This window comes from Zootoca vivipara, chromosome 5 (genome assembly GCF_965207765.1).
Source record: "Zootoca vivipara chromosome 5, rZooViv2.hap1.1, whole genome shotgun sequence".
Taxonomy (NCBI): Eukaryota; Metazoa; Chordata; class Lepidosauria; order Squamata; family Lacertidae; genus Zootoca; species Zootoca vivipara.
Genome location: NC_142588.1, coordinates 69,976,792 through 69,994,580, shown reverse-complemented (window position 1 = coordinate 69,994,580; position 17,789 = coordinate 69,976,792). Strand labels below are relative to the sequence as shown.

General features: G+C 41.2%; 2 protein-coding genes across 9 annotated transcripts in view; one reads left to right on the top strand and one right to left on the bottom strand.

Annotated features, from left to right (window-relative positions):
* LOC148685723 (uncharacterized) overlaps positions 1 to 4,689 on the top strand; it is a 31,004-nt gene extending 26,315 nt beyond the window's left edge. Inside the window, exon 5 of one of the 2 annotated variants that reach the window (XR_015950020.1) lies at positions 4,554 to 4,682. Coding sequence is in view for 1 of the 2 variants with exons in the window: in XM_088669770.1 (XP_088525896.1) it covers positions 4,554 to 4,597 (44 nt within the window). In the remaining variant the exon portion in view is untranslated. Of the gene's footprint in view, positions 1 to 4,553 lie in introns of both variants that reach the window. The other variant, XM_088669770.1, reaches the window with a different exon arrangement.
* Positions 1 to 16,595, bottom strand: part of ZBTB38 (zinc finger and BTB domain containing 38) — a 29,425-nt gene extending 12,830 nt beyond the window's left edge. For 2 of the 7 annotated variants that reach the window (XM_088669752.1, XM_060274508.2), the window contains exons 1-6: positions 16,458 to 16,595; positions 15,716 to 15,807; positions 12,512 to 12,612; positions 9,500 to 9,567; positions 8,561 to 8,650; positions 1,992 to 2,046 (exon numbers count right to left, since the gene is read on the bottom strand). Coding sequence is in view for 1 of the 7 variants with exons in the window: in XM_035133440.3 (XP_034989331.2) it covers positions 1,992 to 2,123 (132 nt within the window). In the remaining 6 variants the exon portion in view is untranslated. Of the gene's footprint in view, positions 1 to 1,991; positions 2,242 to 8,560; positions 8,700 to 9,499; positions 9,568 to 12,511; positions 12,613 to 15,715; positions 15,808 to 16,457 lie in introns of those variants that run through there. The other 5 variants (XM_060274509.2, XM_088669750.1, XM_088669751.1 and 2 more) reach the window with 4 other exon arrangements.
* Positions 16,596 to 17,789: the final 1,194 nt, after the last annotated feature.

Below are 17,789 nucleotides of genomic sequence, written 5' to 3'. Positions count from 1 at the left end.
AGCTCACAGGGTGGGCAAAGCTGCTATGCCAGCTTCTGGGGCAGGTGGGTCGCTGTAGCTTATGGGGAGAAGTTGACATGGAACAATCCAGCGTAGCTGAAAGTGGTTTGAGAAAACAACCTGCAGGCCAAACTGGGATCCATACCGGGTTTAATTGAGCCTGTGGCCTGCAGGCTCCCTACCCCTGCTCTATCGTATCAAGATAGAAACAGGTGTGAGATAGCAGCACCCTGATGTCCACTGATATCCCTAAGGTATATAGAAAACTATCCTGACAGAGCTTCATAAGTGGCAGGTTTAGGTAGCAATGTGTTCAGGGATGTGAACGATGAGAGATTTGGGAATTCAACTCTTTCCATGATTGGGGCCTTGAGCGAGCTTCTGTAGATCTGTTTTCTTCAATAACGGCAGTACCAATCCTTTGAGAATGTAAAATTCTCTCCCAGGTACTCTCTTCCTAAGCGCAGCTCTGAGCAATTTCCCCTCCCCTAATCATGCATTAATTATTACGAGCCCATGTTGTAGGAGTGCGCATGCACCAGCGCACCTCTGCAGCTTTGTTCATTTCCCCCTTATTGCGATGTGGTTGCCAGGGAATGGGTGACGGCACACATTAATCCTGGATAAAAGCTTGAGTAGCTGCTTAGGGCCACTGCCTAAGCAAAATTCATTTATTTCTTCTTATTATTTATTAAAATTCTATACCACTCTTTGTACAAGGATCACAGGGCAGTTTACAACAAAAGAACACAAAAGAAATCATGACATAGTAACAAACAAAACAGTTAGGTAGCCGTGTTGGTCTGACACAGTCAAAATAAATAAAAAAATAGTCCAGTAGCACCTTAGAGACCAACTAAGTTTGTTCTGGGTATAAGATTTCTTGTATCTGAAGCAGTGTGCATGCACACAAAAGCTAATAGCTAGAACAAACTTAGTTGGTCTCTAAGGTGCTACTGGACTATTTTATTTATTTATTTAAACAAAACAGTAATAATAATAATAATAATAATACCCCGTGCATCTGACTAACACACCATAGATAGTTTAATAAAAAAAATTCCTTCAGTAGCACCTTAAAGACCAACTAAGTTTTTATTTTGGTATGAGCTTTCGTGTGCATGCACACTTCTTCAGATACAGTGAAATGGAAGTTTCCAGGCACTTATGTAGAGAAGGGGTGGGGAGGGGTGGGGATGGGGAGGGGGGATCACTCAGAAGGGTGATCACTCACCCTTCTGAGTGATCCCCCCTCCCCATCCCCACCCCTCCCCACCCCTTCTCTACATAAGTGCCTGGAAACTTCCATTTCACTGTATCTGAAGAAGTGTGCATGCACACGAAAGCTCATACCAAAATAAAAACTTAGTTGGTCTTTAAGGTGCTACTGAAGGAATTTTTTTTATTTTTTTTATTTTACTTCGATCCAGACCAACACGGCTACCTACCTGTAACATAGATAGTTTAATTAGCCAAAGGTGTGGGAGAAGAAGAATCTTTTTGCCTGGCGCCTAAAGATACTGTACATAAAGAAGGTGCCAGGCAAGTCTCCCTGGGATTTGTCGCCAATCTATAGCTGCCCCACCATACCTTCAATGATATATCTTGCTATAGGGTCATGATAATATAGCAATCATAGATTAATCTAAAAATGGTGCTGTTTTACTACAGCAACAAGGTTAGTTGCTCCCTTTATTTACACACTGGGCCAAGCTGTCTAGTAGAACAGTATTTTCTATACAGTAATTAGAGACTTAAAGGCTATTTTCTGAAACATACATTTCCCCCACATCTTTTTGAATGTTCTTTTTATGTTGCTGCTTTAAATCTACTTCATAAAAAAAAAAATTGCTGTAGTAATCAAGTAGAAAAGTACTCCAACAAGGATTTGCTTCAGACCAATACATATGCCCATTTCCTATCGCTGTCTAGTTGAGTAGTCAAAGTCAAGCGGATATAAATTGGTCACGTGGCAACGTTATCTCACTTACCAACAACTGTATCCGAAACAGCCGGCAACATAGGGCTGGGGCCTGAAGAAGAAATCTAGGTGAAAAAAGGATGGAATTGCCCAAATCAGAACTTGAATCAGGATGACACATTAACAGCACAATCCTATGCATGTTTATGCTCAGTACTCCTTACTCCCGGAAAGTGGGTACAGGATTGCAGCCTAACAGCCCAGACTTTATAGGTCAATGTCAGCAACCTAAATTTCATACAAAGATAAAATAAAATACTGGAAGTCAATACAGATCCAGACTCAGGCATAATAGAAAACCAGAGCTTCTTGCTAAGAGAACAAGTTGCAGCAGTCCTCATGTTTACATGCTCCATAATACGTTTGTATTATGATTTGCACTATGACAGCGGAAGTTTCATTTTCAATGTCTTTCCTAGTGATTCCTAGTATGGAATTTGCCTGTGGCAAGTAAATTTCCTGCAGCAAGTTAATTGCTGGGAGAGCAAAAACCTTGTGTGTTATTGCCATCTGCTGCGGAGCTCAGTCAGGAGGAGAAGCGTTAAAAAGGCAAGGGTTGGTGCCAAAGAGGCAATAGGGTGCCATCCTATGAGGCATGTGCTTCCATGCATCTTCAACATGTTGCCTGGGCCCCTTTGGAGAAGCACAGGATTAAAATTTAAATAACTAAAAATAGCAGTGGCATGCATTTGTTTAGAGGGATTTGGTTTTTCTCACATAGAAATTTATGCAGATTAGTCAATCAATGGTTATGATGGACGGGGAAGGGCTGTGGCTGTGAAGGGTCGTGTCTCAGTAATAAAGCATCTGCTTTGCATGCTGGTGGTTCCCAGGTTGCAGGAAGGGTAGTGAGACCCAGACTAACCACCCCCACCCCCACCCCCCATTTGAAACCATATGGTCTGTATTTGTGACAAAATAATTTTTGGAAGTGGCAAGTAATTCCAGCATGAACGTTTGCTTAATGCATTGCTAAAGAAAGGAAGAAGAAATGTATCACCAAAAAACGGGGCGTGTTAAAAAAAGAGAGTGTATGTTCATTTAGATACATGGGTGGTTGTGTGCCCTATTTTGCAGAGGACAGTCCTCTATTTGAAGAGCTGCCAGGGGACAGTGGTCCAGGTGAAGGATAGGACTCTATATGAAAGGCTGTCAAGTCTAAAATCCTGTTTATGAAACAGTAAGAAGGGATATAGCAGAAATCTAGAAGTTATCCACCAGCAGATAGGACCTGGACAGCAGACACAGGCCATCTAGTTTCCCCCATTGTGGAGATATGCATTTCTATTTCTTATTTAGAGCTCTCCAAGTGGTGCACAAATAAAAGTTAAAATTCACAAACAAATAAAACACACACAAATTTCCATGAAGTGCATCATCATTAAAACAGAGCTAGAAACCAAGCAAAAATCAAATTTAAATTGTTATTCTTTCTAAATTTCTATCTATGCAGATAAATGCACACACACCCATTTTAAAATGCCCCCCTTAAGGTGATACATTTCTTCTTATCTTTTTAGCAATGCAATAAATAGACAACATAATTTGATCTTGAATATATGCATCCACTGTGGTCTTGTTTTCATGAGAGCAGGAGAGACAGGAACACGCAAAAAATTTTAGAGACAGAATTATACATGAACAGGATTTTCCAGACCTGCAGAGAACAGCTATAGAACCTAGGCAAACATGATCTTCAATTGTACATTGTTTATATCCTTTCTTACACACATCCTGCCTCTGTAGTTTTCGACTTGGAGTCAACCATTACCAAACGTCCTTTTCCCAACCTTCCAGAAAGTAGACACATCATTCATTTTCCTGCCCTCTGCTTCTTTTCCGTTGCCCAAACATGAGTTCCTTCCCTGTCGTTTCATATGCATGGCTCCCTGTGCTTTACTCTTTCCTATAGTATCACAGTCTCATGTTTTCCCACTGAACTCAAAATGATTCTATGATCCACTCCCATCCAAATTTCGCTTCCCCTCAGCAATTTATTCAATCCAAAATAAGGCATGTATGGCAGGAGCTGAACCAGACAAAACCACGTCCTTTTCCTGAAACCTGACTTAGGGTTGATATTACTATATTTAAAGGCATTTAACCAAACATTGGAGAGTATATTAGAGATCTGAATGGCTTTTGAAGTGCATTGAGGGTGGAGATACTGGAAAAAAACACCTGCAGGAAACACCTTTACAAATACATAAGAATGCATTGGAACATTTTATTGACATGCCAGGCGCCAAAGCCTACAGGGAATTTAGCAGGAGCTGAAGCAATCCTGAATGTACTGCTGTGAGAAACTCTGTGGATTTTTATGGAGGTGAGGGATATGGTATACAAGATACAGATTTCACAATATACCAATCATCATCATCATCATCACCATCAGCAGCAGCCCATTCCACTTCATTTCAAAAGCCATTTGGAAGAACACTTATTTGCATTGTTTATGTTTTGAGAACTATGAAGCACTTTGCTGGATTGCAAACAACCCACTATAGCTATATGGGTAAGATGATCTAACATCAGGCAAGATCACTTCCCCTTCCTCTCCTCCCCATTGCAGCACCATCACCCCAACTTCCTCCAGAGGGTCCCCAACCCTCCTGAGCATATGGGAAGCTGCAGAGAGGAAGACTGTAAAGTTCGGCAAGTCCATTCCACTCATAGATGAACCCAGTTGGCTGTCACCCATAGATAGACATGGGAAGTCTACTGTTCAAGGACTGCAAGCTGATCTAATGACTTCATGCAAGACATCTCTCTCAACCTCAGCCTTCCCACTACCCACCTGAAATCTCTACTGCTGGAAAACAATGCTGGGCATGGACTACTAAGATAACACATGTGACGATTTGGGTCATAATGTAATGATGTCGGATTGGGAAAAATTGTGGAAGAAGGGCATGAAGTTTACGGCATGTACTGTGTTGAAGGAGAATATAATGAAAATGATGTACAGATGGTACTTGACGCCGGTCAAGTTAGCGAAAATGTACCACAAAAGTGATAACAAATGCTGGAAATGTAAAGAGGATGTTGGCTCATTTTATCATATGTGGTGGACATGCCCTAAGGTAAAAGGCTTCTGGGAAATGATTTATAATGAAATGAAAAAGATATACAAAAATACATTTTTGAAAAAACCGGAGGCCTTTTTACTTGGAATAGTGGGGGATGAAATCCCCAAAAACGATGTTAATTTGTTTATGTATGCCACCACAGCTGCGAGGATTTTAATTGCAAAATATTGGAAAAAAGAGGAATTGCCTTCTTTACAGGAATGGCAAATGAAAATGCTGGACTTTATGGAATTGGCAGAACTGACAGGAAGACTCCGAGATCAAACAAGTGATAGAGTTGAAAAAGATTGGAGGAAATTTAAGATATATTTAGGGAATTATTTCTGAAATTAGAAAGTTTGAATATCTAGAGAAATACAGAAGTTAAGGCAATAGGGAGAAAAGAGGAACTTAAAATGTGGAAAAATTGGTATATAGTAGAAAGATGAGTATAAGAAGAATTAAAGGGAGTATATGATGAAAGTAAAAAAGATGAAATAGAAACTGCTACAGATGTGTTTAAAAAGAAAATCAGTTAGTGGGGAATTGGGGAAGCCAAAAAGACAATGATTTCAAAAAATGGATTGAAGATGATATGTTTTTGTTTTGTTTTGTTTGTATTGATGTATTTTTGTATTTTTTATGTTTTTGATATTTTGTGTTCTTTATGTTATAAAACAATTAATAAAAATATTCTTAAAAAAAAAAAGATAACACATGTGACACCCAAGTGCTATATGAATTCTTAGTACCTTACTGATTATAGAAGAAAGGGAGATAGCTGTAAGCTGTCACCCATAGATAGACATGGGAAGTCTACTGTTCAAGGACTGCAAGCTCCACACGGTCTTTGTGGAGATCCTTGTATAGACCTGGGACTGACCAGGGTCTATCTGATGTTTCATACAGATGGTTGTTCAGTCTCCCACAGTCATCTCAATATTTCAGCGGCCATTTTGGAAGGGCATTGCTTTTCTGTTTAGCCATTTGAGGTTGGTCCCTAAAGACCACTGTGTAAACAGCCAATCCACAATTGCTGCAATACATTCCCGTGGCTATTTAGAAATCCAATGTACTCCCCATGGCCATTTAGAGGAAAATAATGCATTCCTACGGCCCATGCAGCGTTGTTCATTTTTGTGTGCCAAAATGGCTGAAATGGAGGAAAGGATGGCTGGTAAGTCTTTTGGGTATGTGTTGGTGTATGTTCCAAATATCATAGCAAAAGACAGCATTTTCCTCACTGTAACAGCCAGTCAGCATTCATGCTAAATATTCAAACTAGGGAGCACTTTTATCATTAAACAAAACACAAGGCACCACCACTGCCATGCAAATAAATTAACCCAACTCTTTTGGCATAGGGATTGCTGGCCGAAAACTTCTGATTATTTTCCTCAAAAAGGCAGCGTGAATTTAGTCTTCAGAAAGTGAGTGAGTCAGAGTGAGTGAGAACGAGAGAGAAAATACTCCTTTGATGCAACAGAGGAATCAAAAACCACTATCCTGAAACATATTAGATTGAAGCAAAAGGGAATTTCAAGAGCAATACTTTGTAAACCATCATTCACATCCTCTCCTGCGCAAAAGCTTAAACTAAATGGACATATAATAATAGTATGCTTGCCAGTAAATCACTTTTTAAAAGTCCATGCATGAAATAAATTATGTAAATGCAAGCATCAAAGAACTGGTGTGTAAAAGTTATCCCCCAAATTAAGTAATCAAAATTAATCACTTACAGATAATGAAATCATGAACCCTGTATTGAAAAATATCGTTCAGATGAATTTGTTTTAGAAGCAACTTAATAAAAACAGAATGGGAAAATCTAGCTTTAGTAAATTTATCAAATATCGTTATTTTGGATTTAATGTTCTATTATGTCGTTCTAAATCAGCTGTTATCAGCCATCCTCTAGAATAGATGTACTATGTTTTTCTTTAGTGAATTGGTAATCTTCAGAAAGAAGAGAAAATTAGCATTGTACCTTTAAGATTGCTTTGCTATTTGCAGTAATATAAACGTCCAATAGAATTATACTTTTAGTATTTCTATTAACCTAGTGAATCTGTTGTTGTTGATCGTGATCGATACATCAGCTTTAGTAGTATCGAAGTCAAGGACATGAAAAGAAAATGGCTACCATGCAGAAAAATAGCTTTGCAGTGAGATGTGCTTCAGTTTGAAGGAAAGAATCCATGTTTTCAAGAGGCTATATTAAATGTGCAGCAACGATTAACAATACCTTTTATCCTAGGTTTGGTTTTTACAGCTCCTGTTATACGTGAGCTGCTTTTCATGAAATATTACAAATTTGAACTTGCATTAGTGTTACAGTAAATCACATATTAAATCATCCCCTCTCCTTCTTTGTCATCTCACAACGTTGGTTAAACTGATTGATTCTTTTAGGTTCTGTCTACTATAAAGTCTCTAATTACTGCTGAATGTAACAATGGAGAAAATAGACTTAAACATAATCACAATTTTCAGCTGCTTACAATTTCAGCCGTGTTCGTGCAATACTGAGATGGAATTAACTATTTTAAGAACACATACATGTCCTGCGTGTGTCTCACTAGATGAACTACTTCATATTGTGTGGTTGTTTTTGTGAGAAAGACAGTTGCATTGCTTGAAACAGTCAATTCAAGATGTGAGAAAGGATTCTGTTACATGCAAACCTCCCATCATTTAATGCATTATAGCCACCCAGAAATGCAATATGAGAGCATAAGTTTGCATTGTGGAATGAAACAATAATAACTGTCTTTGCATCTCTGCTACTGCATCCTTTAACAGGATTTGGTTGCCAAGGAAACAGGTTTTGGCCCAATGTTAAAATGAAGTACCTATGTCCCGAAATATATCCAGTGTCACACCATGATAATTTGAAAATTAACTCACAGGTTAGCATATCTATACATGGGTGGTGTTAATTTGTTAACCCTTTGAAATAAGCCAAACTCAACAATTAATATTGAGTTCCAGGTGAAAAGGACATCTTTAGGTGTTTCTTTTGACATAGCCAACATCTTAAAAGAAAATAAAGACTATAATGAAATACGTCCTTACTTTATTTCCGCAATATTTATAAAATAAATGATAAGACAAATGTTAATAGCAAATGTTGACAGACCGCTTCCTAAGGCAAAATTAAAATATTTTTTTAAAAATTTCATAGCTCTGTCCACAACTTACAGTTTTGTATCTTAGCAAACAGCTTAATCATGTTCATAACTGGGATCAAAATCCTCTAGGACGATAAGCTTTTAAAAAATGCTTTTGCTGCAGAAGCGGTGCCACGCCCCGATTATCTAATAGACGTGATATTTCTAATTTCAAAATAGATATATGCTTTAAAATAAGGAAACCCATGCAAAGTCACAACATTTAGAACCAGATCCTTTCTGGGGGGGAAATAAACTGGTTTAATAGATCTCGGTTATATTTCATTTCCTTGCATCATGGAACGAGAATAGGTAAAAGCATGCAAATCTCCACCTACCTGTGTATATGTCTTAATGAAGTCTTAGCACGGCATTGCACCCAGCCATTTGTATACAAAGTGAGGGAGAGACGCTGAAATCTTAGATGTCTCAAAAAAATAAAATAAATAGCTCTTTTAAAAAAGCAGCTTGCTTGAATGGACTGTGATCAAGATAGCTGAACTTATCAATGGGAAGGACAGAAGTGTGTCCGTCTGTCAGGGAGGGAGGAGATGCCCTCATCCAAGGTGGTGGGTGGTGGTTTTTTTTTTTTTAATAAGCTGCAGCAAAGGGCTTCCTGCTCACCCCCCCTCTTCCCTTTTGAGGGTTCAAAGCTGACCACTGCAAAGGCCACTTGTCACATTTGTTGAAAATCAGCCTAGTGCTATCCCTGTTGAAAAGGAAAAACTCAGCAGCCAAAGCCCACTGCACAACACACGCAGACTGCGTAAGAGTTAAAAATAGATTGGACGTGCCTGCATAATAAATATGTCACTTCCAAGGGCTTTAAATTTGATATTGCCATTAATTAACAATACAACATCCATTATTTAAATAGCAGTAAAGGCAAGAGGAATAAGACTGACCCCACCTGGAAGCAGAGTTTGCTTAAAAAAAAAACCAAATTAAAAAAGAAATAGAGCTAATGCTGGTTTAGAATGCGACGGTAAACTAACAGCCCACTACACTGAAAATGAAATTGAATGCTAAAGGTGGCTGCTTAAATAGTTATGCCCATCAGGAAGCCCAAGTCTTCACTACGACATGATATGGCACACAGACCATTTACATACTCCCATTAGAAATACTAGGCATGGCATAATGAATTCTGTATCCACAGCATGCAGACAGCACAAGCAACATTAATCCTGCCTGCCATTTTAGGCTTGCAGCAGCAGCATGATGCACACGCTACAGCAGCACAGATCTGGTTAAACAGGAGGCAAGGAACCGCTCACCTTAAATGCAGTATCTGATTAGTGTTGTTTAAGGGATATTGCAAATCGGCTGCTGAATCTTAGAGCAACTGGGTGGGAGGGAACAAAGAAAAAAATGTCATCAACTGATGATGCAAGACGAATCGTTACTCTGCACTGCTCAGTGAAGCTCCATGTTCTTCAATGATACAATCTCAAGTATTTCAGATTCTGTAGCCCCCAAAAAAACCTGTCTGCAGAGTGGCTGTCTCCATCTACCGAGAAAAGCAGAAGATTCCTTTCACTCGCTGGAGGGAGGGATGGAAAGAATATCTGCAGAAATATCTTATGGACGGAAGAAGATTTCATATAGTACGTATTAGGTCCTAGATATGTATCCCTATTGCTGTCTTTTTCTTAACCCGTGTAATTTGCTTTTTGTTGTTAAGCACATAATTGCCAAGCATGTAACAGACGAAATCATCATTGCTTAAACTCTCATTCTGCACCGGATTATCGAAAAGCTGAGCGTATTGACAAAATCGCAAGCGCGCAGAGGGTCTGGCTGCAGAATCAGCTGTCTGCATCTATGTTGCTGCCTGCTTAACCACAAGCAAGGTTAGAGCTAAATATATCTGCAAGGCATAAACGGAAGCTATTTTGCTGTACAGATTACGTTACAAAATGCTCCCATCCTTAAGAGCTCATAAGATGAGTGCCTATTAGAAAATGTTTTGCTGCAACCCTGCATCGCTCTACACATCAGGCAGTGAAAGACTATGGAGACTGCTCTTAAATCTAGTGACCTAAATAATGCTAAGATGGCTTAAGTAATATACATACATACTCAGCACCAAAGGCAGGAAATGAAACAAGGAGTGCCTAATCAGAATGCAAGTACAGTACCAATTCTAAATAAAATGCAGTGCCCTGTATATGCACATCTTATGTTAAGATGAAGAGGATGTGGTGCTTACACCTTTCATTTTTTGTTATTGTCAGGAGAGGGTTTTTTGTTTTTATCCTCAGAGGTTTTTCTTAGCTGCGGCATCTGTGACATCCTGATTCCTGGCATCATGGAGGTTAACACAGGCACATCTTAACGGTCCAAATTTTAATTCTGCAAATCCAAATTAGCTTTTAAAGCAACAACATTGAATTAAATTCACCAAAACACTATACTGCAACACCTCTAAACAGGCATTGATGCTTTTGGTCTTGGTTCTTGAGTTTTGTTGTTAAGATCAATAACACGTTTCGCTGCATAAAGAAGACTGGTATTATTCTAGACCGAGTCTGTGAGAATTAGTTGTTGCTGTTTTTAATGAAATGAAATAGAGAATTTTGAAACAAGGGAGGCTTAAACTGCATTAAATATGTAAGATGGAAGGAGAGAAAGAATAAAAAGGTGGATTGGTTCACTTTTTTTTATTTTCCAGTGCCTAGAATGTGAGAGGGTCTTCTGCTTCGTATTCAATGCCAGCATCTCCCCAAGGGGGGAAATTAGGGAGGAATAGAACAGCTGGCTACGGCCAATGCTGCAGTCCCTTAAGGCTGAAGTGTTAGTTAAAAGGAAAAACAAACATCTGAAACATACCTGCCTGGCTATATAAGGACAATGCCACTTTTCTTTTAAGCAGGTCTTAACTACATCCTCTCCCTCTCCTCCATGTGACGCACAAAATTGAGAGCTGCTGAAATCTGGAAAAACAGCTGAATATATTTCTGACCTTACTAGGAAATTCTCCTTGAATGTTATAGATCTGTTTAATGCTACATTAGCTCCTGATGCATCTACACTATTTATGGGAGATTAATTCAATAGGCAAACATAGTTTGGGTACATATTTCTGTAATCCCAAAAGAAATGCTTAACAATAAATGCAGCCGCATCCTCAAGACATTATTCATGAGCTAGTCAACGAGAGGTCATTGCTTGCAATCTATATTGTCAATTACGAACAATTGCCACTTAAATAACTAAAGGCTGCCATGCAAATAAATATTTCATATAAATTCCAGTCAAAATGGTCCCACCTTCTCAAAACATCACTCCTGTTGTTTATGACTCTTTTACTAGAGGAATAAATTTCTCTGCCTTTTTAAAAAAATCCCCCTTAAGACGACTTTTTTTTTAATACACATTTTGTACATTGTGTTGTTGGGTTCATTGCCTGAGATTCAAAAGACCTAAAAGCTGGCATTTTAAAAAATGTGCTTCTCAAATGTATGACATCACTCAAGCAGCAGCAGAAGCAACCCAGAGACAACAGAGGCCGGGCTCACGAACACACGTGACACAAATAGGCTATTACAAACTGTGTTCTTTCCCCTTGACAGGCTTATTGCAATATACTCAGCTAACATTTCAAAACTAGGGACTATATGCAAGGGCAGATTTTGCATCTAGAGAAGAAAAATAATGGCTGGCATATGGCTATGCTAATGTACGGTTTTACGCTATTGTCTGCTCGTAGCAGCAGCAGAATTCACATATTCACAGGCTATGTATAATTACAATACAGGTTTTCATTTGGAAGGTCTCTTTCCGCCCTTTTTTATTTTAATGAAAAGCCCTCTTGTACTATTGTGTGTAATGGCAAGGACAATTCAGTCAGTTTCCAGGTGATCAAGGCCCGTACGAAACATCTGATATTGTTCTGTACCAGACCTGTGCAAGAATTCTTAAGTGCGAGAATTCATCGTTAACAATCCTCATATCCATATCCCCATACAGTACGAAAATCATTTTTTTTAAAAAAAAAAACCCAGTAATTAATGGGGATGAATTAGTGAAGAGGGAGGGAGGGATGGAAAGCATTGTGTAGTGTTTAGCGTTTTGGACTAGGGCTGGGGAGCTCTGGGTTCAAATCTGCACTTAGCCATGAAGCTCACTAGATGACTTTGGGCTGATTGTTATCTCTCAGTCTAATCAACTCAGAGTTTTTTCTGAGGAGCGGAGGGGGGGTGGAGAGCACTATGGGAATGAGGCTGTATAGGAGAAAGGAAAAGAGGGACAGAGAGATTTGCAGGGAGCCAAGCACCCGTACTTACCTAGGGGATAACTAGAGGCAACAGCTGTAGTTCTCAAGGTGCACGCTGTAGCCGTGACTCCTTTCCAATCAACTCAGGCAGGCAGGGGTGATGAAAGAATCCTGGACAAGACATATCCAAAGGCCAGACTGGTAAGACATAAGTCTTGTATCAAAGGGCTATTGTTGATTGATTCTGGAAGCCAAGAAGGGGATCATGCCCCTAGTTTACACTTCTGTTGATTCATTGCATACCGAGTACTATTTTCATTAGTGCTGTAAACAGAGGGGAAATAAAACATGTACTGTTTTACGGGTCCATCCTGTGTCGTTTGTGGTCATTGCTGGGAATATGGATGCTATGGGATTTGAGGTGCTCCTCCCCACATCCCAGAGCCCATGACATTATGCATTATCAAATCTGCTTCCTAATCAAATATTTCAGTTCTTCTTCTTCTTTTTTTTTTTTGCTATACAGCACATAAAATTAACATGGTGGTATTATTATTTTTAAAAGTTTATTTACACAAAACATTTATTTTTATTTCATATATGCCACTTGATTTTAAATAAAGCAGTTTATAGAAAGAATATGTCAAGCATGCTAAAAGAGCAAAGAAGATGCCTTTCTTTGTCTGGTCCTGGTTTGAGGCTGACGGGGAAAGCTGACATCAGCAGAAGCATTTCTTGGTAATGGCAGATCACATTCAGCTAGGAAGGGCCACATCCCACAAGGCAAAGCCTGTCAGGACCCTGGACAGAACACTCTGGTGAGGCCCACCTAAATTGAGAGCTCTTGCCTCAGCAAAGTACAAGTGCCTTTCCAAAGCTGGCTGGTTTGGTCCTGCCGTTGGTGGCGAGCGACGAGGGGGCTGTGTTTTTAAAGCAGGGTTTCTCAAACTTGGGTCCGTGGATGTTGTTGGACTACAACTCCCATCATCCCTGACCACTGGTCTTGCTATCTAGGGATGATGGGAACTATAGTCCAAAAACAGCTGGGGACCCAAGTTTGAGGAACAGAACTTCTGATTATGCAGAAGTTGGCTCCTATTGTGTGGGGGTGATGGGGAATGCAGTAGAAACCTGGTGAGTTTGGCAAGTCAACTTATCTTCTGACTTGAAGGTCCTGCAGTGTGAAATGTCAACTCTCTGAGGGGCACCTTCTCCTGATCATCGTCCTCCTCAAAGTTCAAGGGAGGACTGAGGTCAGAGAACACAACACTGCCAAAACCAGCCCCTGCCCTAGAAGTGAGCTGTCACTGGCACCAACACACCAGGCTCCACTTCCACACCCCTACATAGGCCACAAACCAGACTCTCTCCCAATTGTAGGAACCGTCTGTCCTACTTTTGACCCATTTGTCTCATGAAAGGGTATTAAATTTCTAAGTTTTGTTGCACACCTTAGGCAACCTTACCGGAAGATGAAGGACACTACCAAAGAGATGTTTACCATCTGCAGGCTCACTGATTTCCTCAGAAGCAACACCAGATTTGCAATGCTTTACAGAGGAAAAAAACCAGTAGCCACTTATATCTCAGTACAGTACTGGCAATGAAGTGAATGAGACTGAGGGTTGATGGAACATCTTCAAAATCCATGGGCGCTTCCAGATGTTCTGTTCAAGCTAGATCAGGCATCCCCAAACTTCGGCCCTCCAGATGTTTTGGACTACAATTCCCATCTTCCCCGACCACTGGTCCTGTTAGCTAGGGATCATGGGAGTTGTAGGCCAAAACATCTGGAGGCCGCAGTTTGGGGGTGCCTGTGCTAGATGGTAAAGGCATACAGCTTCCAGGTCATGTGGCCAGCATGACAAAGCCGCTTCTGGCGAACCAGAGCAGCGCTCGGAAACGCCGTTTACCTTCCTGCTGTAGCGGTACCCATTTATCTACTTGCACTTTGCACTACTTGCACTTTAACATGCTTTCGAGCTGCTAGGTTGGCAGGAGCTGGGACCGAGCAATGGGAGCTCACCCCGTTGCGGGGATTCGAACCGCCAACCTTCTGATTGGCAAGCCCTAGGCTCAGTGGTTTAACCTACAGCACCACCCGGGTCCCTTATGCTAGATGACGTTGCATCAAAGCAAGTGTTACCCAGCCCTTACCATTGCATATTTCCATCACTTTCCATCTCTCGAAAAGCCTCCCAGTCCAACTATATTTGAACAAACAAACTTTCTGATTTTTGAGGGGGGAAAGGGCTATAGGGGAGACTGACAAAATCACACACCCTTTTCCACTGGTAGAATTCTGTGACCAGAACTCCACGTTGGTAAAATTCCTGCTGGTAGAAGCTTGTTTAGGATTTAAGCCATTAGCCTTATTCAGGTATTCTTGGCTCCATTGCTGAACAATTGAGGAGGAGATAGGGCATGCAGAATACCCTGCAAACTCTTCGCTCGACATCTGTGCACACAACACAAGTATCTGAAGCAAGGGGGTCTTCACACATTTAGTTACACACATGAAGGCATCCCCTAGAATCACAGAATAGTAGAGTTGGAAGGGATCAGTAGGATCATCAAGTCCAACCCCCTGCAATGCAGGGGTTTTTTTTGCCCAACATGGGTCTCGAACCCACAACCCTGACATTAAGAGTTTCATGCCCCACCAACTGAACCATCCCTCAGGAATTAAATATAACCTGATTGTTCAGGGTTCCAAGGAAGCCTCCACATGTACATAAGCACAAAGACCCATGACTACAGATGTTCATGCTGTATGAGCGAATGTCAGGTAAGGAGTGTGCAACACTAGGGGTGAGACTTCTCAGCGTAGCCCACCTTCTTGTTTCTATATTGTTCAATGCAGGAATGAAGAAGAACCATACATAGCTAACATATTTTAGGAAGATGCATCCTTGGGCAAAATAAGTACAGCACCTTCTTCTCATGCTGCCACTTTCTGCAAGGGTGAAAACAATGTTAAGTCTGGGCCTAACCATCACACCCCCAGTTGCTTGCACCCTAGACAGAAAGGTGAGGTGGTAGCTTTCCAGCTTTTTGCCGCCTTCTCCTTTGATTTGCCTTTTCAAAGCAATCTAATAAAATATTATAATCCAGCCTGATTTCTCCTAGGTATTAACATACTCATTAAAATAAACCTCGCGCTTCTTGGGAGGTTCTGCCACATAGAATATGCTGCCGCGAGTAGAACAGATGTACTGAAACTCGTGCGGCAGGCCTGGAGGTTTGACAGCTACAGAAAAGACATTCAACGCACCTGTCAAGATGCGTGGGTTTTCAGAACACAAGTCACAGACGGAAGGCCCCAGCAGCATCTTGTTCAAAACGATACTTGGCAGCTTAAATTACCTTTTAAAAGACAGAACTGAAATTCACACTTGAAGATTTCCAATTCTTTGACACATATATACTTTCATATACTGTAGGTCTTCCAGCAACATTACCAACAACACCGCCAAGAACAAATCCATCTCTTGGGCTAGCAGAAGTAGTTTGCACTTTGAAATCTGTTCCATCTGTTGAGCAATGCAAGAGCTGTTCCTTTTTAATGCTCTTTGCATGCTCAATTAATGTGTGTACAGGGGTGTGTGTGTGTGTGTGTGTGTGTGGCGGGGGGGGGGGCGGGGGACGGGACCAGACCTTCCTCCAGCCTATGCGCATTCAAACAGCAGCAAAATAAAACCCCAAGAAGCACAGCTTATCAGAAACGAAACATTGCCGCCCAGCAACAAATCCTAAGGTCAGTCCAGGCCCACCCTCACACAGACCCGGAAAGAATGAACCAAAAAGGGAGGTGGGCGGCGGCGGCGGGGGGTGGGGGCTTTGCAGCACTCACAACTGAATCATCCCCACATAATTTACATCATTTCTCCCGTATCTCATACATACAATGCCTGCTCCCTATTTCCTCTGAATGTGTATCCTGTACAATAGTACACATACACCCTGTACAATCAACTTTTTAGAAAGCCTAGTATTTATTATGAGCTTGAGCAAACCGTTTCGGCACAGGACAGCTCTTCCCACGCTGACCTGTCCTGCAGAAGCAAGAGTAACAGGCAGGGCGACTGTGGGCCGTCATTCTGAGTTCTGCATCCGGTGCACAAACTCTGCTCGCAGCCTCCTCTCATCGCTGCTGTGCAGTGTTTCTGAGCCTCCTGGTGTTCAAACAGAGGACTTGCAGTTTCTACAGGAAGCATGTAAAAAGCCCAGATGAGCTGGAGGGCCAGATTATTTAAGAAATAGTCGCTCTGGAATCTCGCCCATAATTCCCCCCCCCGCCCAATTCCGCCTTCATTTTATGAATGTTGTTCATTTTAGGAACATCCGCTGGCTACATAACACGCACCACTCACTGCAAGTGTTTCACTTCCTCAGATAAACCTCACACATGGAAAACACACTCTGGGAGCAGAGGGGAAATGTTAGGACTTGCTGCAAGATTGCTTTGGCACGTGAAGTAGTGTGAATGACAAGCTGGGGCCATTTCAGCTGTGGGTTTACATATGAGTAAGTATGCCAGTTTACCCCCTCATGCCTCCTTGGCCCTCAAAATTATAGAACAGCGTGGATTTCTGTGGGCTGAGGGCCTTATGCTTGAGATCCCAGCAGGAGGGAACAGCTTTGAAACTGCTTAATGGTACCAGCTGATAGGGCACCCCAACACACATCCTGATCATTGTGTTGCCACAGCAGTGGCGGACTTTGGGCTCTCAAACCTCAGTGCCACTCTGTGTGATGCTAAAATTCAGCGCTCCCCCCCCCCGCCTCTCATGCTCCATTCCACAGTGTAATAAGAATTCTAAGGTGTCAAATATAAATGTTCGTAAATGTACAAGGCAAACACATACATAACTATATAAACATGTCTGAAATAGTACAGGAGAGCAACCCTGAAGCCATTTTTACTCTCCCAGTGACCCCAAATATTCCTCTGCCGTAAGGGGGGGAATGGGGAAAGCCTTCCCATTGTCTTTTTCCTTACAAATCCTGTCTTAAAGGGCATATTTGTGTGCATGAATAGGGTGAGCCTGTGACCTGGCTTCAGGAACTGAAGTATTTACCATCACAAAAGAATGGCCAAGCTGCCCAGGTAAAGCAATCAGTGACCATTATCAGGTATCCTGGTAGACAGGATTTCTGCTGCAGACTGCCTCCTTTTGTGATGTATGTATTATGTCTTGTGGGGTGGGCTACAGGGTGGGCACAAATAACCCAGAAATGCATTTTAAATAAAAGGACACATTCTACTCATGTAAAAACATGATTCCCGGACCGTCTGCGGGCCGGATTTAGAAGGTGATTGGGCCGCATCCGGCCCCCAGGCCTTA